Raw genomic sequence first — 27766 nt, forward strand, 5'->3', positions numbered from 1 at the left:
TCGAAAAATACTAACCTAATACAGTGAATGTTGTCTCACAGGAGCTGCTGCCCACTTCATTGGAAATCTCAAATGTGTATTGACCACTATCGTGCAGCTCAGCTGAATAAAATTTGAGTTGGGCAACATTGTTTTTAAAACTTATTCGGTACTTTTTACTAGCGACCAAGGGTCTCCCATCTTTGTACCATTTGGGCTTCAGCTCTGGGGTGCCTGCCACTGTGTACTCCAGTGTGGCTGGGTCTCCTGCTGTCACCTGGATCAGCTCTGCTCGCTCAATGATTTTGGCAGGTTCTACAATGGTATGAAATAGTTAGGATCCTAAATGCATATTAGGGTTTCACTTTAAATCTAAATAGCAATTCAAGGTGTAAGTGTTCCTACACAAACCTTTAACTATTAATTCCCCAACAGAGGTTTGGCTTCCAGCTTCATTTTCAGCCAGGCATGTGTATTTGCCTCCGAAACTAATCTGAACATCAGGGATTATCAAGACTGCAACACCATTGGAAAAGCTCATTTTGATTTTTCCATCTTCTCTAATGACCTCTTGTCCTTTCATCCATGTGACAGAAATGGGCTCTGACCCTCTCACGGCAGCTTGTAGGGTAACAGTTTGTCCTGCCAGTGCAATAAAATCATCTACTTTCTTTACAAAGGTTGGAGGTTCTAGTTAAGAAAAGAGAGCATATAAAACACATCAATTCCCAAATGCTTTCAACACCATCCATCTATCTATATCAAGATTATATGTAACTTGTCCCAATACTACTATTTCATAGTGTTAAGTAGAAGAAGAAATAAAAGTTAAGAATAATTACAATTTCATCAAAGAGACAGAGGCATAGAAGATAAATATGTATCAGCTGACAAAATGGCTTTTTTGTTATTAGATCATAGATATTTACACTGGTCTCAGGAAAAAGACCAGGTGAAAGTTACTGACTTTGTTCCAAAGGTCCCAGGTCAAACCAAGACAAAACAAATGTAAAGGATAGGATAAGAGAAGAAAGTACCAATTTTTCTTCCATGGGGTAAGAAACCTATTTTGACAATTTATTAAAGAGACATGAGTTTTTCAAGCACTAACCTTTGAGTAAGTGTGTTGCCCGGCAGCCACACTTGCCGACTTCATTAGCAACAACACATTCATATTCACCAACGTCTGCACTATTAAACGAAAAGATCTCCAGACACACAAGAGACTTCTGAGAAAACAATCTGTATTTTTTACTACTTCGAATTTGCTTCTTATCTTTGAACCAGCTAATTTCAAATGGCCCAGTGCCTGAGACTTCACACTGAAGTAGAGCGTTTGTTCCTCTCACTATGTCTGCAGGCTCAAGAGTTTTGATGAAAGAAGGAGGTTCTACAAAAGCATGAACGCATTGTGTAAGTAAAGGGTAATAGGCAAGTAAAAGGAAAATATTTTCTCAGAAAAATACTGAATGGAAGCTCAGTAAACAAACCTTTGATAACTATTTCAGTACTGCAGCTATCGCTGCCAACGTCATTCACTGCTTCACATGAGTAACTCCCACTGTCTTCAACTTTTACATTCGTAATATCAAGTATAGCCTCAGAATTGACAAAAGATATTCGGACTGTGTTACTTTCACTGAGTTCTTTGTTATTTTTAAACCAAGTAACCTGGATCACAGGTGAGCCCTTCAGTTTGCAATGGAGGCGTGCTGATTCACCTGGGAGCATTAAGTAAGAGGGATCCACCTTCTTCACGAAGGATGGTGGCTCTACATGAAGTTTACAAAAAAGAAAAAGGAGAAGATATCTGAAACATAAACTCCACAAAAGAAAAGTAGACATACAAAACAAAGAGACCCAACACACATAAAATATCTCCACAAAATTTCTGAAAAAGCTGTGGTGAATTTAATAGGTTCCTATCATTCTAAGACACTTTCCCAGTCTCTTGACTTAAAGTAGAACAAGAATAAACAAACTACCTACACAAAGAGCAATTTTATAAAATAAGATGGTTAAGGACTGCCCAGACACTTGGAGTTTTTTCTTAGAAGAGATTTTAAGCAAGCTTTGTTAATAGCAGACAATCTAAAGGAACAAAGTAAGTGAAATTTGAGGAGGATTAAAAAAATAAAATCAAACAATGCCAGGACTTTCCCAACCCGTAATATTTGCGGAATGACATGATTTTAATAAACAAAACTTACTGTATTGTTTGACAACAGTTTTTGTGCTGAGGATTCCTTGCAGAGAAGGAACTGGAAAATACATTCACACGTTTCTTACCTCTGACTGTGACTGTGGTTGAACAGGAGCTGCTTCCAGCCTCATTCGAAGCTGTACAGACATAGGTTCCTGAATCTTTCAGTTTGGCCAAAGGAATCTCAAGTGTTGCTATTTTATCTTCAAAATAGATCTTATAATCTTTCCCTGGGGGGAGTTTTTGCCCATCTTTGTTCCATGTAACTGTGACTTTTCTGTCTTCATCTACTTGGCACTCAAGGTGGACCTTCTTATTGATAGCGGACTGCACAGGCTCTAATTCTTTAATGAAATGTGGCTTGTCAATGATGATCAACTCTGCTTGGCAGATGTCTGCTCCAAACTTGTTAGAAGCCTTACAAGAATAAACTCCTCTATCTTGAATGGTAAGGTTTGAGAGTTCTAAAATGTGTTTGTTTTCTACGTCGGAAATCTTGTGGTTAGGTGAAGGTGAGAGTGCAGCACCGTCTTTCTGCCAAATGGTTTCTATCACAGGAGTCCCTGTCACTGTGCAGAGGAATTTGGCTGCCTTACCCACAAAAGTCGTAAGGGACTTAGGCCTGGAGAGAAAGGTTGGTGGATATGCCTCTGCAAAAGAAATTTTTTCCAGCATTACATTTAGTCCCCACCAAAGCACTTGCTGTAATTATATATTCCAAGATAGAGAAAAGATGAGTTAAGTCTTTAGATAAACATGAGCCATAACTTAATGTGTTAGTAAGAACAAAAGATTGTCAAAGGAAAGGGATGAGAGTGTTCTTTATAAAGGAGCAAGACCTCACTTTACTTGTCTTTATCAAAGAAAACACGTCTTTCTTTATTAAGTAACATTGCTAAAGATTTGTCCATTTTAGTGGCTGATTATTTGATAAGCTATTCAACTGATACTTTAATTCTGCAAATTAGGAGACTATGTAAGGAAGATGAAATGTATTTGACTATTCTGAAGAGTAAGGATATCAAATGATGAGAAGATTGAAGTCATTTGTAATGCTTTCTAACCTTAATGTCAACGGCCTGGAAATTCTTACATGGAGTAACTGTGAATGCATCTGCTAGGCCAACTAAAACTCGTAAAAATATTTAATAGCAGCAACTTCCCCTTTCCATTCCACATCTGGAAGCAAGAGTTTCAGAACATCTCTTTTCAATTTTTTAAGTCATCTCCTTTTCCTTTCCTCTTATTATCTGAAGCTTCCATATTAGTCCCATTGCTAAACTGACCTAATTTGAGTAAAGAAACTTCCAAAAGTGTCAGTATGAATAATGTCATGTACTTGGTTGCATGGAGACTTTTTGACCAGAGTGAAACACACTGGTTGGGTCATCATCGGTCTGGGTATTTCTTAGGGTCATGTAAAAGGATTGTAGAGAAGAGGAAGCTATAGGGACCTCATATTTTTCAAGTCTAAGAAATGTGCTATATTTGCCTTTCTCCTTGATATTCTCTTGAACTCCCGATCTCAGGTGATCCACCCACCTGGGCCTCCGAAGTGCTTGGATTACAGGCATGAGCCACCTTGCCCGGCCTCCCCTTGGTATTCTCATTGACAAAGAAGACCAAGGGACAATCTCCCTCAACAGTCCATGTACGGTTTGACTATCCTTGTCCTCAAACCATACTTCATTCTCATACATTCTCTTGGAAAGAGGAAAAAAAGAAAAGGAAAGAGAAAGAAAGAAAAAGAAAGAAAGAAAGAAAGAAAGAAAGAAAGAAAGAAAGAAAGAAAGAAAGAAAGAAAGAGAAAGGAAGGAAGGAGGGAAGGAAGTAAGGGAGGGAAAGAAAGAGAAAGAAGAAAGGGGAGAGGGAGAGAGGGAGGGAGGGAGGGGCGGAGGAAGGGAGGATAAAAAGTAAGCTAGTAATATTTTTGTTAGTGTAAAAATTCAAATATTTGATGAATGTTAACTATTAGCTATTGAAAGTCACCCTATGTATCAATCAGAAAATTGGAAATAAGATATTTGTGTAATTGTCTTATTATTAAATTAGTAAAAATGCCTAGTTTTAAGTCCTATACTAGCTCCCTGCCTTACATTAGTATTTAATTTTGGACTTAGATACTGACTTTTTAAGTTTATAATTCTGTTCTTAATTGGTTATTTGATTAAAAAATTTTAAATACATTGACACATTATTTCTTTTTAGTAGCACCAAACTTTCCTGATATGTTTTATATGAAGGGCCGTGCTAAGCTCATTTGATGACCTAACATTGTTCTCAAATAATGAATTATTTTTTCTTTGGTCAGCAGTAGAAGTATGGCTATAAATAATTATGTCTTGTCCCATATAGGCTCTGCAGAACCTAGCTACCACATTACCATCTCGGTTATTGGTCTCTCTAGTTGGTAGGATAAGCATTTCCCATACATGTACAAAAAGCAAAAACGGTAACAATATGAAATGAGGTGACAATATCTGTGTCAATGTATGGCATTTACCTGTCACAGTTAGCGTGGCTGTACAGCTGACACTACCATACTCATTGGAAGCTTTGCATGTATACTCGCCACAGTCAACCACCTGGGTTCTCAGGATTTCAAGGGTGGAGAGATACTTTGCAGATCGAATAGAACACTTGTCACTCTCATAAATTTCTCGGCCAGCTTTAAACCACTGGAACCGGACATTGGGAGCAGTTTGGATCTCACAGGTGAATTTGGCTAGGTGGCCCAGTGCTACTTCCAGGGGTTCGATTCTCCTCTTGATCACTGGGGCAGCTGCAAAGGGAAGTAGAGTTCATTAACATGCTTCCTTATCAGGCATACCACATTTTTCTCTTTCTTCTAACTTTTGTTGCTATTAATGGAGTAAAACAGTTGAAATTAGTGAGATGGATTACAGCAGTTTAAGACAAGTGACTGGAAAATGAGAAAGATCATTGAAGGCAAAAGAAGACAATACACTTTTTTTTTTTTAAAGAAAAACACATTCAATTATTGCTTTGCAGTGAAATGTGAAAAAAACATTAAAATGTGATGCTACTGGATTACATGCATAACTGAAAATAATGTGAACAAATATGAAATACTAAATAAAGTGATGAAGTGAAACAACAGCAAAAAAGAAATAGAAACAAGAAACAGACAACTAATCATGGTTATTTTTAATTTTCACAGTGTGAGAACTGTGATTTCAGAGTGGCTAGGTGTTCACTGATAGCTTTTTATTACATATTATGAAAGTATCTTCATATGAAAATAAACTAAAAAGCTTATCTATTGATAATATAAAAATATGTTTTACTTTTAAAATAAGTAGTATCATGGATATGATAGCATAGCACCCAACAGGTGGTAAGGGAAAAGGTGAGTTCATAACCATGATTGTGTCTGTGATTTCATACTCACTTCAAATAAATTACATTCTGGAAGTGGCAGATAAGTGAAAATTTAAGTGATGCAACCTAAATCCAGTGAATGTTAGCACTTGATCTATTTAATCCTTAAAATCCGACCTCTTTTTACTATAGTAAGTTTTGCTGAAGTTGCTGCTTTTCCGCTGTCATTCAAGGCCTCACAGACATACTCTCCTTGATGGTCTTCTGTATTTACTTTGTCGATGACTAGCGTATGTGTATTTTGATCTTGTGAACACTTGAACTTTTCATCTGAAGACACCAGTTTATTCTCAAAATACCAATTCACCTCTTTAGCATTTGTTATGGATGTTGTGAGGTGTACAATGTCACCTTCCTCAGAAACGGTATCCACTAAGGGTGTAAGTATCACGGGGCCATCCTCTTTGATTAAGCCACCCTCAGCTTCCTGTATCTTTACTCTACCAACTTCCTCAGTAGCACTTTCAGAGGAGGACTCTTCTTTTTCCTCTGATGGTTTCAGACTCTTATCATGTTTTTCATCAGAGACAACAGCTGAAGCAACCCCATCAGTGACAGTTGTGGCATCTAAATATTTAATCTGACTTTGCACATTAAAAGAACTGACCTCTTCAGTTGAGATAAGATATTTAGATTCAACTTCTGGTTCAGTAATGGGTTCAACCTTCTGTGAACCTGAAAAAGAATCAATTTCTTCCTGCAAACTTGTTTTGGCTCCCTGCTGAATTCTAGGACCCTCAGCTGTTAGGATGTTTATTTCTTCAAATATAATAGCGCACAAAGCATCCTTAAGTTCCATTTTCAGATTAGCTGTTTGAGGATCAATATCTTCAATAGTGATGGTTACTTCTTCTGTTAGAGACTTCGCTGAGGTAAGAAGGTACATGCACATGATGTGTCTGGGCTCTTGGCTGATGTTTACAGCCTTGACCTCCACCTTTTCGATGTTTCTTAGCCACTCAGAGAAAAGACCTGGTTGCTCACTGGCCATGGCTGCTTGCAAAGCCCTGCTGATTTGAATTTTCAGGTTTAATCGCTGCTCTTCTTTAATACCAGAAAGCAAGCTTTCCTTAGAAAGAATTTCCCTTTCCTGTACCTCCTGCACTTCCTTTATAGTCACAGGCTCTCTTTTACACTCAATGATTTGGTCTGGGGGCATCACCATGTTGTCAGAATGCTTTTCTTTGAGCAGTACCTGGTTTTCTTCAAGTGCTAGCGGAAATCTTAAGGACTTGCCTTCCTCAATTCTGACCGCAGAATCTTGCCCTGCATTTTCCAGTGGATTTGCATTTTCCATCAGAATTTCACCTCCTTCTGTGCATGAGTGTTCTGAAGGGAGTAGGGGCTCATAGTTTACCTGAGAGATCACAACATCAGGACTCTGGAGACTCTCCACATGTCCCTCAGCTAAGTTCAGACTCAAGATGAGCGTACTTTGTGCCTCTTGCTTTTGAAGAGTCACTCTTTGCTCTTCGTTGGCATCAGGTAGCGTCTTTTCTTCTGGTAAAAGTACTTCCTCAGCCACAGAGGTTAGATAAGAATGCACTGGAGGTTCTATTAAAGACTGTGGGTAATTCCCTTCAGGTTCCACTAATAAAGTTTTCAGATACTCAACTGTTAATGAATTAGTCTGTTCTATGGACATGGCACTTGGGAAGATTTTCTCAGTATCTGATAGAACCACCTGTGACTCAGGCTCTTCAAGCATTAGAATTCCTTCTTTGGAGAAGGTTTTCTGGGACTGTACAATCTGCAGCTGGAGGTTGGGAGATGGCTCCTGGAGAGGCTGAGAGTGAACACTGCCGTGGATGAAAAGAAAGTCCCTGGTGCTTTCAGGAGTGGGCTTGTCTTGCTCCAAAATGGATTGCAATTCCTGAGCTCCCAAAGGAAGCTGACTATTCAATTCATTGGCTTCAGCAATATGCTCACAAGATAGTAGCTGGTTTTCTTCTGCAATTAAAGCAGATTTCAAAATGGTGTCTTTTACAAACGTTGCAATTTCCTGCTCTGGGTGAAGTGCCTCAACTGCAGGACCCTTTAAGGATGCCTGTGGAAAATCCTCAGGAGCCTCCGGTGCAGACTGTGCTTTGCAGGGGGTATCAGTCATGTCTGTGTCTTCCAGAAACACAAGCAGCTCTGCTGTACAGGTGGACTCACCCCACATGTTCTCTGCTTTGCAGACATAGAGGCCACTGTCTTTTCTCTGAGGGTCATTAACGATGAAAGTCCCAGAGCCATCGGGGTTATGAATGACAGTGTAATAAACACTGGTGCAAAGCTGCTTGTTTTCTTTGAACCACGCAACAGTAGGGGTAGGCTCTCCAACCACTGTGTACTCAAAGATGGCAGGAAGCCCTTGCGCACAGCAAACTGCTTTTAACTCTCTAAGGAAGTGAGGAGGACAAGGACCTCCAAGCTTTTCCAGAGATTGTGCAACTGCTGATTCTGTTTCTGTGTCTTTGTGATCCCCTCCTTTGGAATTTATTTTTAGATAGGCGCTACATGTTGTCTTTCCATAGTCATTACTGGCCATACATGTATATTCTCCCTCATCCTCAGATTTGGTGAACAGAATGATCAGGCTATAATCATCACCATCAAAAACAAATTTGTAGTCAGCAGAAGGGGTTAACAGCACTCCATTAAAGAACCACTGAATTTTAGGTTTGGGGATGCCAATGACAGTTACAGACAGTGTGGCCACATCCCCTATGCTTATATCAGCATTTGACACTTCTTTGACAAAAACTGGGACAGTGCCTTCCTTTTTGGAATCAAATTTAGTTGAGTGAACTGGAGGTTCAGACAAAAGTTCAAGTGTTTCATTTATATTAGATAATTGAAGTTCAGAGCTATGAAGTCCTTCTTCCTCAGCAGACAGAAAAGAACTAGAAAACTCTGTATGGGGAAAAATGATTATTATTTTACTACAAAGTTTTATTTAACATAAAAGTAGAAATCAAATAATTAGGCATCAGTTGATGGCCTTCTTCTGGTTTATTCCTGAAATGATTAGATTATTCTAAGATTGATTTATCAAAAAACACATTTCTAAATTTTTCTTAGCTTAACATATAAAATTATACAAAAGTATAGCTACTTTACAAATGCAATTTTTGATCCGCTTCACCTGTATTAGAGATCATAAATTTTAAAAATGTTCTCATGAGTTTTTCTTGAGATATAATTCCAATTCTAAAGTTTGAAAAATGGCTAACGAAATAGTTGTAACAATCCAGAATTATTTAAATCAACTTGTAAATGGATCCAAAATTGCTATTTATATTTAGGGTTTTCTTGAGTTTAAGAATAATCTTCTTTGTTAAAGACTGATTGTTTCCAGAATAAAACACGAGTGTCCTAATTAATGCTCTAAAGTCATTATTAAAAATAAGAGGTTACAGGAAATATTTAATTTGGACTTGTAAGAGAACAACTGTTTTCAGTTTCTACAAATGCAGGCCTTCTTTCTCCTGTGTAAATCACCATATTACTTGAACAAAGCCTTTCCAATAAAGCATTAATCAAGAAAATAAAAGAATCAAAAGTAAAAGAAAATAACTCCAATATTAAAAGTTCCTTCTATTTTATTTTGTAAGAAAACCTGTACAGAACCACTGAGAAAGAAACAAAGCAGTACATAACAGTGACTAAACAGTACCCTGGATGACAGGATGAAAGACATGTAATTTTAAACAAGGCATTCAATTTTTTATTAAACCTGTTAGGTATAAAGCAGACCTGTTATTAGTAGTCTTATTGCCTTAGCAAAAGGTAATTTTATTAGATGACTTCACTTGCATCACATGAAATAGACTTACACCTTAATTCCTTTCTGTTACAGTGTATAAGCATTAGAATACAAAACTCAAATTTGTAAAAATACTAGAGAAACTCATCTATAGCACATAGAATACATACTCAGTTATTTATTATTTTAAGTAAACCATAAAACCATTTTACACATTAATGGTGACCACTTAACTTTGCATCTAATCTACAATATATAATTCATGTTACATTTCCCTTCACTTGAACTCACAAAATATCTGCAAGGTGAATGAATGTGAGTACAGTTAAAATATTCTTACTCAATAGTAAGTTGAAATATTTTCAAATGTTTTCCCCTACTTCAAGCCATGGTATTATTAGCCATAAAAAGGAAAGTAAATGAAATTCAAATGGGCTGAAACTTGAATGGTGTATTTAAAAAAAAGGACATGTAGTGGTAGCAGCTATTAATTGTCTAAACTCAATTATGTGCAATACAATAAATTCTTTATCCAGAATCAAAGAAATTAATATTTCAGGGTTTTATGTTATGTGCCGTTGAGTCAGAAAATAAAAAAATTTCATTTCATTATCTATGACAATGAAAGTAAGCCAAGGCTACTTTTCTTCATTCAGTCACTGTTATTCTGCATATACTCTAGTTCTCCGTACTTGAAACTAACAGAATTACAGAATTCTAATGAGCAAAATCAAAGAAAGCCCTCTTTCTTATATGAATAAAAGTGTTTGCAGCTCTTCCTTAAATTCAGTAGGACATTAAAACATTTTTCTATTTCTCTCTTTCTTTAATAAACAAGATTTGAACTTTTGCTGTGCTGTATGTTAAAGTATGCCTATTCTGTTTGCTTCAATCTGAATTTCTAATGAATTTTAACATCCATTATGTGACTAAGAGCAGAATAAATCCTTAAGTTGCTAAACTATAGAACTAGTTTTATTTCAGGAATTTGTGATGTGATATATTACACTGTGTCTAAATTATTATCATAGATATTGTGTGCTCACTGGCTGGAACAGGAATGTTTGTTCTGCAGTAGTGTATCTATGCTGATGAGTTATGGTAGCTCAAACAGATACATCAAAATTATTTTTGTGAGGGAGGCAGGGGAAGCCTAACTGCTCTGCCTGTTTTCTGTACATTACCTCTACTGCTTTTTTGATTTGCAGAGCTGGTACAGAATTCCCCTGTTGGGAACAAAGATTGACAGATAAAAGAAACAAAATAAACATAATTGGATATATTAATTCGTTTTATAATTAAATTTAAGTGTTTATATTTAAAATTAAAATTATTGTTTTAAATACGATTGTGATACTTAAATATTGTTCAATGCAGGTGAAAAATATAGCCATTAAGTAACATTAAGTAACTTAAGAGGTGGAGGGAGGTAAAATTTATCTTTCATTGTAATATCCTTTCTCTTGTCCTTTGTTACAAAATTAAAATTTGCTCTAAATTGTATTAAGAATAATTACTATTAGGATACACAGACTTATATTGTTGAATGAACACCCCTGAGGTCTTTTGGGCCTACCTCTCATTTTCAGAATTTTAAAATATTTGTTGAGTCTTGTATGAGAAGACATAGGTCCACACTGGTATACAGGTAAGATGTTAGGGAGTATGTTACTTTACTGCTATTTTAACTTTAAAAGACAAAATTGAACAGTCACTTAGAAACAAACATCATAATAAAAATTGAATGCTTATTAATTTATATTAAAGGTGAAATTCAGTGAAACTGACAGGAAAGCTTCTCTTGTTATTTGTATATAATCTGAAATACAAATTATCATATTGTCTCAATTCCAAAAATATCCCACATTTTTTTTAAATTTTAAAGGCTCTGAAATCAGAATATAGTTTTAAAATCTATATGTAAACACAATATAGTAGTTTCCCTTTTTTCCCCAGGCCAGTACTAAATTATTGCTGTATTTTACAGTTGATGTCATCTCACAAATTGAGAAAATAAGGTATCTCCAAAAGTGGAAAGATCTTTATTTGCTTATTCTGCAAATGTCTAGGTGAACCCTGGCCACAAAGAGCACAATTGGTTCCTTAAAGCCAGTGAGAATTAAAAATTTATGAAGAGGAATATGAATAATAAAAATAATTTTAAAAGAGGTGAAGCTAATATATTAAGACTGAAATGTCAAACGGATTATAGAATTAGTTACCAATAGAGAGAAGTTGGTTTTTGTTGTTTGTTTTGCTTATTCTAAGTCGAAGTAAATAAACATAGGTTTGATGCAAAAGGGTTACAATTCCAATAATAACTTAGAATGGGAGCAGAGAGGAGAATTACCCTTACCAATCTGTCTGCATGGTCATCTGACATGGTCTCCAATTTTGCATTCTACTTTTGCATATATAGTATATCTGCTAAAAGAGAGTGCATCCTGCTGAAATGCTTTGTGGAGGAGGAATGAGGGTAAACAGAAGTACAAACAATTAGGTAGCCAAGGAGAGATTTAATTGTGTTTAATGTTACACAGCATGATTGACACAAGTGATGATTTTGAAGTTCAGATAACAAAATATTTACATGTATTACAAAGACAGGATTTCTACATAGAGATTATTTCTCCAGGGATCTCCAAGGTAATGCATTCAAATATGGTGGACCTATTTGGAAGTTTATTGGAGCCATATAATTTGGAAAATATGAAAGCACTCAGATTAATTCTAATAATTACTGAGGCACTAAAACATTATACTTTAAGTTAAGGTGAGTGCTGCAAAGGTCTCAGCCATTCCTGATTTGTTTGTAGCTACACACCTGTACTCTCCTTCATCATTCTTTACTAAGCTTGTTATAAACAGGTTGTGGAATCCTGTGCCACTTTCCTCAACACTGAACCTTCTTCCTTGGACCAATTTTCCATCTTTGTACCAATAAACCGTGGGTCTTGGAGAGCCACGGACTAAACACTGAAAATATGCCGCAGTGCCTATGCGTGCATAACAGTCAGAAATACCTTTGATAAACCTGGGAGGCCCTTCCACCACCTGAAATTCAAAAAAACTGTCTGCATAGTTGCTCTTTAAGATCAATTCTTCTGAAAAACTGCTTAAAGTCACTTTGCTTTTCTTTGCTATCATAGCAAATATTTTGGAATCTCCCATGGTGAGGAATCCCCGACAGACAGCCTCTCCTACACAATTCACAGCTCTGCACCTATATGTTGCACTATCAGAAAGACAGACATTTCGAATTTTAAGAGTGTGACTTCCCTTCTCTTCACTAATCACATATTTAATATTATCTGGCTCAATACACATATACTCCTTATACCACTTAACTTCAGGAGTAGGGATGCCTATGACTGAACATTTGAATACAGCATCTGAATTTTCTGGAATTTTAAAATCGCAAATAGGCAGTATAAAGCGAGGAGGCATTTCAAACACTTCTAAGTCAATTTTTAGTTCTTTGTCTTCTCCCTCCCTTGAATCCATATTTGGCTCTACAAAATTCAGTGGAAAAACATCTAGACTTACAATCATGCTTTTATGGTCAGGAGTAAATTCAGGAACTGTCACTATTTTCACCTGCTTCTCAAATTCTTTAACGTCTTTTTCACTTAATTCAACTTCCAGCACAATTTCTTGAGGAGAAGGTGTTCTTGATGATGTGGTGTTTTCCAAGTCAAACTCCATGACATGCTGATGTGTTACTGGAGGTGGGAGTGCCACCACTCTTTTTTCTTGGGGCATTATGTCTACATTTGCAAAGCTCTTTGCTTCCCCTATGATGTTTACAGCATGGCACATGTACTCTCCCTCGTCTCCTTTTTGAATGTTAGAAATTTCCAATGAACACACATTACCCACCCTTTCCATTTTGATTCTTTCCTCTGGCTCTAGTAAAGATTTATTTCGATACCATTTCACACCAGGAACTGGAAGACCTTCAACTTCAACAATGAAGCCTAGTGTTGTGTTTTCATATACCTTCCTTTTGGTCAGAGGTTCAATAAAAGATGGAGGCATTTCATTGTCTTTTGGCTCAATGGCTTCATCGGGTGTGCTAAATGAATCAGAACGCCATATTTCATAAGCTGAACCTCTCTCTTCTGTAGGTGTATAGAAATGTTCATTTGGTGTACTGTCTTCCCTTTCTATTTTTGGTGGGTATGTTTTAAAAGTACCAGTGGGGTTTGGTCCTCCAGTAGGAATAGAATATCTCTCTAGTGCCTCCCCTGGGGGTGTGGAATATCTCTCTAGAATCTCTCCTGGGGGTGTAGAATATCTCTCTAAAGTCTCTCCTGGGGGTGTAGAATATCTCTCTAAAGTCTCTCCTGGGGGTGTGGAATATCTCTCCAGAGACTCTCCCGGAGGTGTGGAATATCTCTCTAGTCCCTCCCCTGGGGGTGTGGAGTATCTTTCTCCTATTTCACCTTCAGAAGGTGTTGAATATCTTTCAGCAACTTCCCCTAATGGTGTGGAATATCTTTCAACCATCTCATCTCCTGAATGTATTGAGGATTGTTTATTTATATCTGAAGGATTAAAAGATAAGTCAGGGGACTTTGAACATTCAACAGATGATGGTGGGGTGTAAAACTGATCTAACTCAGAGATTTCTTCACTGGTTGTACTTCCCACACCAATGGAAACGTCTGACTCAGGAGAAAAAGGACGACCTAGTAATTCCTGTTTCTGGTTGTAGTATTCATACACAGTGTTGAAAGTTACTTCTTCCACTTCCATTGAAGTAATTGATTCACTCTGGACAAGCTTTTCCTGGTCTCTTGTGTCTTTAATTTCAGGAACCTCACGCTTTCCAGCAGTGAGTAAATATTGTGTTAGGGAGGTCTCAGATTCTGCTACCTCAGTGGTATGTACCTCATCCAATTTAGGAATATTTTGAGAAAGACAAGTTTCTACCATTTCTTCTTCTATAGTAGAGAAAGAAGTTTCCTTTTGAACTTGAACTTCTTCATAACATCTTTTTTCTCCAGAGGCATCAATGTTTGTATTTATTTGTTCACCTGGATTCTGTTGTTCTTCAGTCATCAAGAATGGGAAGCACTGACTCAGGGAGAGCTGTCTCTGCAGTGCGTCAGCTTCCTGAACATCACCTCTGTGGTATTCCAAAGTGGCATCTGTATATTCCTGTGTCCCACCATCGTGCTTTGGAAATGATACCAACTCTGGTTCTAAAGTGCATTCTTCTTTCATTTCACCAACCTCTAAAGGCTTTTCCTCACTTGCTGCTTTTTTCAAATGTGAGATGAAACTTCCGTCTCCATTTTCTAGAGAACAATATTTCTTAGAAAGATCAGTTTCTTCTGAGGTTAGAAGTAGGGCACATGATTCACTATAGATTTCTTCAGTAAAGGATTTAAGAGAAATATCAGTTTTTAAAATGTCTAAGTTTTGTTCCTGTACATGCTGGACTTCTTTTTCTAAAGAAAAGGAATTTTCATCAATGCTATTTTTCTCCACCATAGTTCTATTTGAAAGCTCCAGACTGGAAGAAATTTCTTGACTGGTAAATACATTATTTTGCACACTTTTTTTAGAGATGCTCTGTACATCAGGTTGTAATGTTTCAGGGATGGGAACTTTTTCTTTATAAAGTGTTTCCTGCTGTTCCCTAGTTTCTTGCCCTTGGAACTCCACGGTGGGTTCTCCTATATGAGAATACATTTGTTTTAGATCAAACACAATGTTCTCAGCATCATTTGTTTCAGAAGCAGGATGCTGGATTTTAAAATAAGCTTCTTCTGGTTGACCACTATCTAATTCTTGGAATTTCACATCTGAATGTTCTATCTGAGAGTGAAACTGCTTTAAGTCAAATGTAATAGGTGATTCATGTTCAGCTCTTTTAGAAATTGCAGTTTTATCTATAAGACTAATTTTTTCCTGTTGTCCTCTCTCTTGTACTTCAAATTCCTTATGAATTTGAGAGGAAAGTAGCTTTAAATTCGTTGCAATGTTAGATGAATCTGGTTCAGTATTTGGAGACAGTTTCTCTGCCTGATGCATATTTGCATTTAGATTCCTTGATCTTGATTCTCTTTGCTTTAATGAAAAGGCTTTGTCATCAATCTTCCCTTGAGGAAGATTAACAAATGATGTTCTGGTAGGTCTTTTTTCTAGAACTCCTTTTTCTACATGTAATTTTTCAAATTCGTTAATTCTGTGCTTCACCTTTTTCCGCGGGTAGTGTATCTCTTCCCCAAAGGATTCTTCATATACAATGGCGGATGAATCTTTTGTATAACTGCCAGAAATTCTCTCGGAGTGGATATTTGGTAAATAGCCACTTCGGGCACATTCTTGCACGTTTTCTTGTTCTGATCTACCAAGTTTTTCAAAATTGTTTCTTATATCTTTCTTAATAGTGACATCACTGAAATAATCAGCAAATGGATAAACGGTACCCTCTGCTTGGTGCAGCTTTGATTTTTCACTTACACGTCTCTCTTTCCCTTCATCCTGACATTGCATGAATTCAGCCCTGACGGGCTTGTTGATTCTTACGAATCTTGAAACACCATGCACAAATCTGGGTAGTCTTTCTCTAGAAGGTATGCAACACATCTGGTCCTTCTTATCTATCAGCTCAGTGGTCTCAAGGCTTTGAAAATAGTCCTTTACTGAATGTTCTTTTACATTCATCCAGGGAGTAAAGGGACCAGCTGGATAATCATAAAAATGTGCCCTTACAGATTCGCCCTGGACTTGTACTTGCTGATCTCTGGAATATTTTCCATAAATTTCACCATTGTTTTTGAATTGATCATTTCCCCTATAAGTAACAGACTCCACTGTTAGATCTGAAACACTTTCAACTGTTCCTGAATTGTTTTCAGCAACACATTTATATTTTCCAGAATCTTGAGAATTAACATCCTTAATATATAATCTGTGGCTACAATTAGCTTCTTCAAACCGAAACTTCTGGTTCTGCTTTAAAAGGACTCCATTTTGAAACCACGTTACAACTGGCTGGGGCTCACCAGATATTAAACATTCAAGAATTATGGAATCCCCTTCTCTACACCTGGCACGCTTTGGCATTTCTTGTAACATTTTTGGTGGCTCGCTAGTAATATCAGACAAAAATACAAATTTGTGTTTTGGTGACCGAGTAACTTGAACTTGAGACATTGCTTCAGGTTCTAGCTCCTCAGTTTGAAACATTTCTTTAGAGTCTTTATCCTGTTCTGGGATAGGAGTAGCTGCTGTTACCTGAATTTCTACAGGAAAGGAAAGCAATTCTGTGTCTCCAGAGGGAGGATCTGGTGGGTTAGTTTTTAACATATGAAGATTTGTTTGGCCCTCTTGACTCATAGATGGATGGGAGCCTTTTGCTTGGTCAAACACCAGTGCTAGCTCTTCTTCCTCATCAAAGTAGTCATGGAACATTGGGACTTTATGTGCTTCGACATCATGCTTTTGTTTTGCTTTAACTTTCAGCACACCAGTTGTTTTTACTGTTCCATATTGGTTAAATAGCACACAAGTAACAGAACCTTCATTCTGATGATGAACAGAAGAAAAACTTAATATTGAATAATTTTCCAAAGAATGAATGATAAAGTTTTGATTACGTGGGATTGGTATGTCATTGTTATACCACGTGACTATAGGTTGAGGATATCCTTGAAAATGACACACAAAATTACAACTGTCACCTTCGTAAACTTCTTGAGAATCAATTTCTTGAAGAAATGAAGGTGGGCAACGTTGTGGGCGTTTTCGAAAAGAATTTTCAAAAAACCTCACATTTTCTTCCTTCTGTTCTGTTTTGAATTCATCAACTTTTGTAGAAGCAGAGAGTTGTACTTCTCTTAAATCATCCTTTCTTATTCTTTCACTAGCTATTTCTTCACTTTCTTCAATATTTACAAGTGTACTAAAAGGTTCAGCGGCATCTGGTGCAATAGCTTGAGACACCTTTCCAGGAGTCTCATATACTTCCTCCTTCTCACATACATTAGCAATATATGTGGATGACTCTCCAATTGTAGTATTGGCCATAATTTCTTCCAGTTGTCCTCTTGCTTGGGTATTTTCACTTACTAGAATTTCACCATATAAATGGTCTTTTGGTAGACTTTCTTTTACCAATGCCTCTTGGCTCATTCTTATTTCAGTTTGGCAAATTTCTTCATCAACAATAGTTTGAAAGCTTGAGGGAAGTTCCTCAGATTCTATATATTGGTCCATTTGATTAGAAAGGGCATGTGGATTTTGCACAATACTCTCGGCTGAATTATCTACCTTATAACTTTCAGCTAGATCAGACATAGATCTGGCTTTCATGTCTTCTCTAGGGAACAGAATATCTTTATCATTAACCTCACTTCTCCAAGTTCTTGAGCTTATTTCAGAAGACGTGTCTAATAATCTCCTTTTCTCCATTAACATTTTTCTAGCCTCCCTTAAACGTTGCAACTTCATTTTCGTCTCCTTGTCCAGGAAACTTTCACCTATGGTAAGCCATCCTCCTATGTCAGATTTACTTTTTAAATATTCTTCTTCATACATGTAATCTGTTTTCTTGGCAGAACTCATTGTCTTAAAATGTATAGTTCTCATCATTCCCTTTTGTTCTACATCTTGTTTTTTGTTAAAAGGAGAGCCAGTAAACCTCAGGTCGACCTTTATCCTATCTTCCCCCCTTTCAACTAAAGCCTCCATGTTTTCCTGTGTCTGTTCTGCTCTTTTCAGAAATTCTAAATATTTCTCATCTTGCCCCTTTTGGATAACCAGCAATGAGGCAGTTGATTCAGCAGACCCTTCACTATTAATTGCTAGTAACCTATAACTTCCAGAATCTCTGCCTTGGACGCTTTTAATCTCTAAGCTGGAAGAGTGATGATGTAAGTCGCTCTCAGTTTTTATAACCCGACGAAGACCTATTGGGATGGGCCGATTGTTATGAAACCAAGTCATTTCTGGAGTTGGACAGGCAATTAATCTACATGTAAAAACAACTGGTTCACCCTCTAAAACATATTTAAACATAAGTTTTTGGGTAAAGGAAGGCTTAAAGTATTCAGGCCAGGAGCTTGTAGATGATATTCTACTTGCATATCTTTTAGCAGCCATGGAGCTGTGGTCTATGTCTTCAGAATCTGAAAAGGCGTCACGTGTATCCCTCTCTGAATGTTCAGATTCCCCCTCGGAGAATAATTCTGGAAAAAAACATAAAACCTTTTACTATTTTCCACAGAATTTGAAGAAGTTGAAAGTAAATAAAATTGCAAAATAGGAAATGAAATAAATTGCATGCTACAGATCTCACAAATCCATAAAAAAATTCACTCACCGTATTTGTTCGAATAAACGCAACACCATGCTCTGTTTAAAAGATTCTGACACGAAAATCGTTCGTTGTCTGGTCTTTTCTTCAAACTGTTGAAATTTCTTCTTGAACAAGCAAAAATGCATTTCAAAATAACATGTTCCTGTGCATACTTGTTTTGAGAGCAGGAAAACTTTGTTCTTTTGATAGCTAAGTGGAAAATCTTACCTGACTTGCAGAGAGTGGAATAAACGCCCTTTCTGATTCTTTTGATTGTAGATTAAATTATTATGTTTTGAGAATTAACTATTTAATGAGCATATACAAGAACTATAACCATAAGTAATTAGCTAAAATAAAACGAGAAGGCGTTTATTCGAACTAATACAGCCATAAAGTCACAACGTTATGCAAAGAAAAGCAGGCAATAAGAATCACATAAGGCAGCTATCTGCAAGCCAGTGTAAGAGACATATCAATGTTAAAATGATATATGTGCATGAAGTGTAAACCGGATGGGAATGTAATGTTTCCACACAACCTCAATACAGTAGCATTTCAATCATAATTCACTCATGACATTGCATTCTGAGAATGACAGCTATGTTATTGTCTCTTGTTCAATTTAATTCACTGTGATTTTGAAAACAAAATTCTACTTCATGATTTCATGCATTAGGATGACAACTTTTCCTAATACACACTTTCAAAAATGACTGCAAACCTAAAGCTGAATATGTCTGATAAATTTTAAATACAAAATTTCAAATTACTTTACAATAAATTACTGTGCAATGCATGTAACCATCAACATACTAAACCAAGCATGCAACAAAGTAATATATACTCTAAGAGATATATTTGTAAATCGATGTCATTTTTTTTCTCAGTAATACTAAGAGAAAGAAGGCAACTCAAGGATCCTATTAATCCTTTAGAATTTCTACTTAAATTTCACATCCATTGTAACAATACCTTTCATTTCCATCTCAATCTCCTGTTCAATCCTCTCATGCAAAATTGATTCAGGGGCTAAAATAGAAAAACATATGAAGAGATTTTGGTGATTAATTGCATACACTTTCTGCACCAATTCATGACTTATATGATTAAAATTTTCATTTACTATAATAACAGAAAAATGCATTCCCCAAATTTACCAAAAATTCCATGCCAAACAAACTAATGAGCTGATAAAACACATGACAATGTTGACAGAAAGATTTAAAACATTTTTATTTTAGGTTCTTCACGAAATTTCCACTTTTAGTTCTATAATTTCCCCATGCCTTTACATGCATTCAGAAAGCAATCTACAAACCAAAGGAATATTATTTTCTAAAAAATGTCCTATTGATTAAACACTTTATAAGAGATGAAATAACATTTAGAAAGAACATGCATTTTCTAAATTGTTACTTTAGTAGAGGGCTATTCTCAGTTTTTCTTGCTAATAAATACTCCTTTGATTTGAACCACCTCTCAAACTTTAAACTACACAAAGTCCAGTCACATATTAAGAAACAAAATCAAAATTTCCCAACTCGAAACTGTTTCTATTACACATGGAATAGGCACAGGTTTTAGACACAGTCATCTCTGGGGCAGCTTCTTGGGAAAGGCTGGACTCGTATCACTCTCCATCCTCAGTACACCTGGTATCCTGTCAGTAGTCTTGATTCCCTTGTTCTGTTTCTTATGTTTTTTTAGCATGGAGTTAATGACAAACTTGATGTTTTCTTTGACGATTCTCTTTTTACTTCATGGGTTGTTTTAATTTGTGACTCTTTGAGTGTTTTAATACTTTTAGTGTCTGAACCCAGAATAACTTTTGTAAGTGCTCTGGCTTGCGATTCTTTTGCTAGGTAAGAATAAAGTTAGGGAAAGGTATAAATTAGCTGTGTTTGGAAGAATAAAACACATACTGAATGTAGAGAAGATGGAATGTCATTAGGATGAGAAGGAAAGGCAGCATGTTAGTCATCAAACTAATATACAATATTTCTAGTTTATTATGTACATAAGAATTGTATTCAAACAGACTTCCAGGGATTCGACATTCCTACTTAATCTCAGTGGATAACTCTATAGCCTATATGAGTGTATTAGGCCAAAATTAAAAAGAAACATAAAAGACTGACCTTATGTCAAATAATAAGACAACTGTGCCTTATCTTTCACTCTTCAAGCATCTAAAAATGTCTTATCTTTCAACTTTCTTAGGTACAAGTAAAGCAGTTGGATGTTCAAAAAAAATTCTTTTGCTTCGAGAACACTTTAAAATTATCAATTTTTAAAAATTATCAATTGGAACTGAATGAACTGGAGATCCTGGGGCAAAAGAGCTGAGCTCAACTCCATTCTGAGAATATGACAGTCAAACACTGTCCTAAAGCACTAGACTCTTTAGAAGTGAGTTAAGGGATCTACATTTGACCCACCTTCACAGCACAGCCAACTCCCAATTACATTACTGAAAATATTATCACAGCGTCACCTAAAGGACTTGTTGACAACACCTCCAGATAAATAATCACCCTGTGTGATTACTATGCTAGCCAGCAGCGAAATTGAGGGTCAACTCTGGCTGGTGAAATTTTCTATCTAATGCATATAACTAAACCTCAGTTCTTGAGATATTGCCTTTGTAGGCTATGGAGACAGAATGAGAGATAGCTATAGAACAAAATCTTATTAAGAAAGAATGAGGCCTCTTTTTGGTGAGTGGGTGTTGCAGATACATTATATGAATCAATGAACCATATTCTTCTCTGTACTGGGTAGGAAGAAAGGCAACCATTTCAAAATTCTGTGCAGAGATGGCTGTGTACCCACATAGCACTGCACTGCCTTCTTTTCATCCCTAACACCACTGCAGCCAGGATTAGGGAGGAACTTGAGGCCAGAGCTTTCTACAGACCGCTGGAGATGCCTGAACTTCTTCCTTCCATGAGACTCAGTGAAGCTGCTTTGCCTACAGGCACAAAATACAGGCTTCTAGAGCCTGAAAAATAATTTTCTAATTTCCTTAATATCTAAGAGGAAAGTCCATGGATAAGAGGAAGAAGTTATCACACTTGCCCAGACAAGTTTATTCCTGCTCTTCCAGACACAATGGAGAATCAAGCCCACTAACGACAAAAATTATGATCTTGCCATGAGAAAATTCTACAATTCTAGGAGGATTTTAAGGCTGTAAAAGCAGCGTCATTTGTGGAAAAATATCTGGGACTTCCAATTTTGGTCCAGAGAGAGCCTTGCTATTTTTAGTGCCGAATTTTCTTTCTTTCCTTTTTTTTTTTTTTTTTTTTTTGAGATAGAGTCTAGCTCTGTTGCCCAGGCTGGAGTGCAGTGATGCTATCTCGGCTCAGTGCAACCTCTGCCTCCTGGGTTCAAGCAATTCTTCTGCCTCAGCCTCCTGAGTAGCTGGGATTACAGGCATGCACCAACACGCCTGGCCAATGTTTGTATTTTTAGTAGAGATGGGATTCCACCACATCAGCCAGGCTGGTCTTGAACTCCTGACCTCAAGGCTGTCTCAACTTCCCAAAGTGCTGGGATTACAGGCATGAGCCACTGTGCTCAGCCTCAATTTTCTATTTTCATGGCCTCTTTGTAAACAACTAGAACCTCCAGATGTGAAAACGAAGAGGAGATAAGAATTGTTGAACCTCCTACTATTAAGACAATTAAACTAAAATTTACCACAGTGTCTGGCACAATAATAAATATTCAATAGGTATTTCTCAGACTACAATATTTTAACTTTGCTACACTTTCTTGGTGGCACATTGGTAAATATTAGAAAATGCAGCAAATAGGAAATAAACCTTTGCTTCCTAAACCTCCTTTTGAAAGTTAAACTTTCTGAATCCAGACTTATAAGTTAAATTTTCAGGATAATCTTGGCCAATGATTTGGCTGACTTTCAGAAGTCGTTTAAGAATAAAGTGCTAATTTAGAGATATTCTAATTAATACATTCATTGATTGACTTTGCATGGCAGAAAAGCTGCATAAAGCGATGAGGATGAAATGAAGCAAGTCATAGCTAAAAATCAATTAACCACCTTCCACACTTAGTACTGCTGACGATGTCCTCTCTCCACAGTCATTGTGTACAATGCAGCTGTACAGTCCTTGGTCTACCAGCTGAACATTACATATGGTAAGAAACTGAATATTTCCATTTCGTGATTGCTTCAGTCTCTCGGATTCCTCTATCTTTGCACCTTCATGAGTCCACATTACATCAATAAAAGAATCATCTTTTAAAACACAGAGGAATTGAGCCGTGTCACCGCACTTTACAGTGACGTCCTGAAGATGCAGGAGAATCTTGGGTGCCTCACCCATGGACTCTTCAGCACATTCATCAGTGCTTTCTGCAATTTGTGAAAGGGATGCAGTATGGCGTATCTGTACATCTTGAATGGACGCAGCTGTGTGGGTGGAACTTTGAGATACACTTTCAAAAACCTGTACTTCATATTCATATGATGGTCCTTGAAATGACTTAATTTCCTTTTGAGATATTTTGCTCTCCTCCTTTGTGAAAGAGGAATCTGCCACTGCCTGGGACTTGGTGGACTCTCTTACATCTTTCCCAGAACTCTGCCTATCTAGGACTTGCACTGTATAATCAAGTGACAAGAAAAAGAAAAGAATATTAAGATCTAGGTTTTGTCACTTGCCCACGTTAGTAACACAAAATGGCATGAAAGATGAAGATGAAAGACATAATTGTCACTTGGAAGCAGCATGCCAGATGCAGTATGCCGTAGGATGTCAGGATCACACAAAAGAAAATTCATTCCCAGTGATCCAGTGATGAGTGGTTGATGAAGGCTCATGCGGATGCTATACAATATCTGGTTTCTTCTTTCTGATGTCATTTGAGTTATTCATAGTGACCCAGTCTCTCTTTCTATCTCTCTTTCTCTAGCTGACTATATTTGGGACAGCATTTGCTCTCCCTCCACCATATGCTTTATAAGTAATAATCAGCAAATAGACCATTTAATGATGCAATAATACAACGTTGCTTAGAAGAGTAAAGAAACCAAGCAAAGATAATGCCTAATAAAATAATTACTGGTTTTCCAGTGCACAGAAAACATACTTCAATGAAATTCAAAGTATGTAGGTTAACCCATAATGACCCGGGAGAGTTACTGTATGTTATTTTATTAGTAAGTTATGAACTAACCACAGTATGCAATAAAACAAGCATCAGAGACTCTCATTAGTAACAGTGGGACTGAGAAGTATACAGCAAACCAAAGTTGTTGAAGCGAGACGGGCTTTACCTTTTGGAGTCACTGTGAGTGTAGCTGCACAAGTGGCTTCCCCAGCACTATTGGCTGCTTTGCAAGAGTACTGCCCAGCATGCTCTGAGTAAGCATCAACTATAAGCATTAAAGCCATGCCTGTGGACTCCTCAAAATGGAAAACTACATCTTTTGATGGTAGAATTAGCTGCTGATTATGAAACCACTGGATTTCTGGCTTGGGAATGCCAGAAACCCTCGCATGAAATCTGACTGTCTCCCCGCTGTGCACCCTGAGGCTTGACAGAGGCTGGATGAAGATGGGCTTTTGGCCAAGGGACTCCTTCTTAAATGAAACTGATAAAGAGACATGCCATTGGGAGTTTGATGTATTTTCTTCAAATTTGCTAAATCCTGAAAAGAAGCATACCAATTTTTAATGTCTTACCTTGCATTGAAACCAGAACTCATTTGGAGTTGTCTACAGATTTGTCACAAATTTCAATAATGGGCTAGAATTCAGTCCAATCCTAATGCCTTGTCAATTTGTGTCACTATTGATTCAAAGTCACACAAGTTCACCTCCATTTCCGAGAGAAGCAAGCTGAGGCATGAATGGGCTAAGGAGCTTCATGACATTGTTCATGAAGGCAATAGTGGATACCCAGCAGGATTTGGGTATTCTTTTCTTTCTTCTTCTGGTTGTAAACTCAGCTTTTCTATTTTATAAACCACTTTAAATTCATTATTTAAAAAACATCTAGCTACAGTTAATGTGTAAAATTAAGAAAAAAAAAGAAGTTTCTCTGAATTCTTATGTATTTGTATGTACTTAATACTACATAGACTATATTTGCTCAGGAAAAATAGTCCCACTATATAAAAATGCCATCCTTGTTTGAATCAAAGTGCCCCGTTACTGAGGAAGTGTTTCTGATCACAGTTTAAGAGCCCTAATTAACATAAATGTTAAACCTTAGGACTGGACTCCTCAACACTAAGACATCTTGAAAGGATGGTAAATATAACTCACTAGTGTACAGACCTGAAACTATCTAGCTTTTGTGAAATCAAAATTGTGTCAGCATGATGAGAGGATTATAATACTCTTAGATATTTTTAAAATGTAATTTTTATCTTAGCCAAATAAGAAAACAAATCTACCTATTTCTTCAGTATATTTCACCCCCTTCTGATTCATGCTGATCAGGAAGCATGACAGCAGGTGACAGCAGCAATACATTACAAATTGTTACAGAGAAAAAGCAGGGCCAAATGAAATATGAGGGTCTATGATTCACAATGAAAAGTGGTAAAGGAGAAGCGAGAACATGGCATGTAACATGGAAATAATTAGTTGAATTAGAAGAGAATGGTAGGAACAACAGTGATTTACATGAACTCTTGAGTAATTGTTACAGACATTGTAAGATTCGATCTATATTTAAATGGGGCTCTGAAAGCTGTTTTACTCTACCTTCCAGACTCAGGCTGGCTGTGCTTGACACTTGGCCTACAGCATTACTAGCAACAAAAGTGTAAGTTCCTTCATCTTCTGGAAAAGCTTCGGCAATTTCCAGTTGGTAGGTGTCTTCAAATTGAGTCATTCTAAAGAACCGAGATGGCTTGATTTTCTTGTCTTTGCTGTACCAAGACACTTTAAGATCTGTAACACAAAAGAAAAAAGACACTTTGACCACAAAAAGGAGTGGATTTTAAAAATGTACCTGCAAACACAATGTTAATAATACTAGTGACCATATTTCATATTTGACTTAATAACATTATTCTTTTATCTGGGTATGCCATATCCACTACTCATCATCAAGAAGGAAACATGATTCTAGAAAAATAGAGCTTGTTCTATGATTGAACTGGTTGTAATGTTTAAAATGATAGAATTTCAGTAACATTCTTTTTAGACATTTGCATGTCATGCAGTGCAAGTAGGATTTTGACATATTCAGTGACGTTGAGAAGAAGACAGTACTGAGAACAGTCATCATGAAGGGTTTGATCTGGGCTTGTAGTTGCCTTCTGGGACAGAAAGTGAGAAAAATCTCCACTTTTGGTTGGCAGAAAGATCAATCATAAAGAGAGCTGAGAAGATCAAGATATGAAAAGTCTAAAACAGATGCCTTTGAAGGCTGAAGGAAAAAGATCTCTATTTTTGTTCCTGATGAGCAAAAGCTTTCAGTACAGCAGTATATATGGCATAAATAATGGTACAGAAAATAATTTTTTAAATAAAGAGGGAGATTTACGGTATTTAAGCATCTTAGATACATTTAACACTTTTCAGAGTGGCAGTTATAATACATTATTTAAAAGCTAGCTATTTATGTATAAGGATTTGAAGCATTCTAAAATAAAAGAAAATAAAAACTCAAATCACAGATAAAGAGCATGTTGTTAGGTTGTAATAATTGTAGGTGATATGCACTTTAATTTTAGTTAATTGTTTGAATAGCCAAAATCAAAGCCACCTTGTTTATGGAGCACAGTCACTATACTACTTCAATGTCTAAATATCATCCAAGACAATCTTCTAGTAGTTCAATCACCTAGCATTTGTCTGCATCTTAATGTCAATATTGGTCTATAAAAGTTACTGTCCTTCCCATGATGGATGTTGTATATAAATTCAGGTTCTCCTCTTAGAGTAACAAATCTGCTCAGTTCCTTACATAGTAAGGTAAAGTAGAAAATGAAATCCTGACACTACAACTTGTCAGCTATGTGACCTTGGACATGTCATTTAAGCTTTCTGGATTAGTCTTTTCATTTGTAAAATGGCATGCATAATAATTTATGGGTTATTTATTGCATACAATTGCTGTGAGAATTAAATGATATAATACACATGAAAGGGCTTTATAAGCCACTGGCACAAGTCAGTCATTATAGCAAGAATGTCTAACATCACAGACGGAAGCAATGTTGTCTTCAGTAATACACCAGAAGACAGGGCCATGTGATATAACAGGAAACACCATCACTATTTAGTTTATATGAAGGTGTGTGTGTGTGTGTGTTTGCACGCGCATGCATGCATGCACGTGGTGTGATAATCAATGGTAGGGGAAGGATGAAGAGTTTGGTATCTTACAAGGTTCTCTACTTATTCCTGCTGACAGCTTCTTCCTTTAGTAAACTGAACAAGGCACCAGGATACACATGAACTGCCACTGGACATGAGCTGCCCACAATAAGTGAGTTAACATGTGAAGCTTTTCTTGGTAGTGGACTTGGTGCTTGTGACTGTGATGCCACCATCAACGTTGGTCATTGGCCTGTCGCGGCTTCTATGAGGCCACTCTTCTCCAATCTTACCTTCTGATTACTTCTCCAATACCTCATTTCTCTCCCTTGACTCCCCTGGCTAAAGGCTTCTTCTACACTCTCCAGGCCTAATGTAATAACCTCGCTCCGGTTCCTGATTGCCAGTCTAGCCTCCCACATCTGTCCATTCCTTCTTTCCCTATCACAATATTGTTTCTAAAAATCAAACCTGATCACATTACCCAGGGGCCTAAAGATCCTTCAGTGGCTCCTCAGTGTAAACAAGATTAATTCCAAAATCTTCAGCATAGAATAACAAAAACTTTAGCAGGGCCTTTGCCATATTTTCCAGCCTTCTATGATATCACCTTCCAACAATACTTAAACCACTCAGTTCTAGCACACGAAACATCCTTTCAAGTTTTGATAACTTGGAGATGTTGTTTTCTCTTCCTAGGATGCCACTGTGTTCAATGGCCCTACTTATTTTTCAAAGCTCAGTTTATACATCTTCCTCTGCCTCTCTCCTGGACAGAGAATGATGAATATGTGGACCTGTTAATAGCA

General features: G+C 36.9%; 1 protein-coding gene across 50 annotated transcripts in view; it reads right to left on the bottom strand.

Annotated features, from left to right (window-relative positions):
• TTN (titin) overlaps positions 1–27766 on the bottom strand; it is a 272145-nt gene that overhangs the window by 198556 nt on the left and 45823 nt on the right. For 49 of the 50 annotated variants that reach the window (XM_078327295.1, XM_078327278.1, XM_078327313.1 and 46 more), the window contains exons 43-50: positions 25395–25583; positions 19624–19680; positions 4686–4964; positions 2269–2832; positions 1470–1751; positions 1091–1369; positions 391–669; positions 16–294 (exon numbers count right to left, since the gene is read on the bottom strand). In XM_078327295.1, the coding sequence (XP_078183421.1) occupies positions 16–294; positions 391–669; positions 1091–1369; positions 1470–1751; positions 2269–2832; positions 4686–4964; positions 19624–19680; positions 25395–25583 (2208 nt within the window). Of the gene's footprint in view, positions 1–15; positions 295–390; positions 670–1090; positions 1370–1469; positions 1752–2268; positions 2833–4685; positions 4965–11831; positions 18539–19623; positions 19681–25394; positions 25584–27766 lie in introns of those variants that run through there. The other variant, XM_035304425.3, reaches the window with a different exon arrangement.

This window comes from Callithrix jacchus, chromosome 6, assembly GCF_049354715.1.
Source record: "Callithrix jacchus isolate 240 chromosome 6, calJac240_pri, whole genome shotgun sequence".
Classification (NCBI taxonomy): domain Eukaryota; kingdom Metazoa; phylum Chordata; class Mammalia; order Primates; family Cebidae; genus Callithrix; species Callithrix jacchus.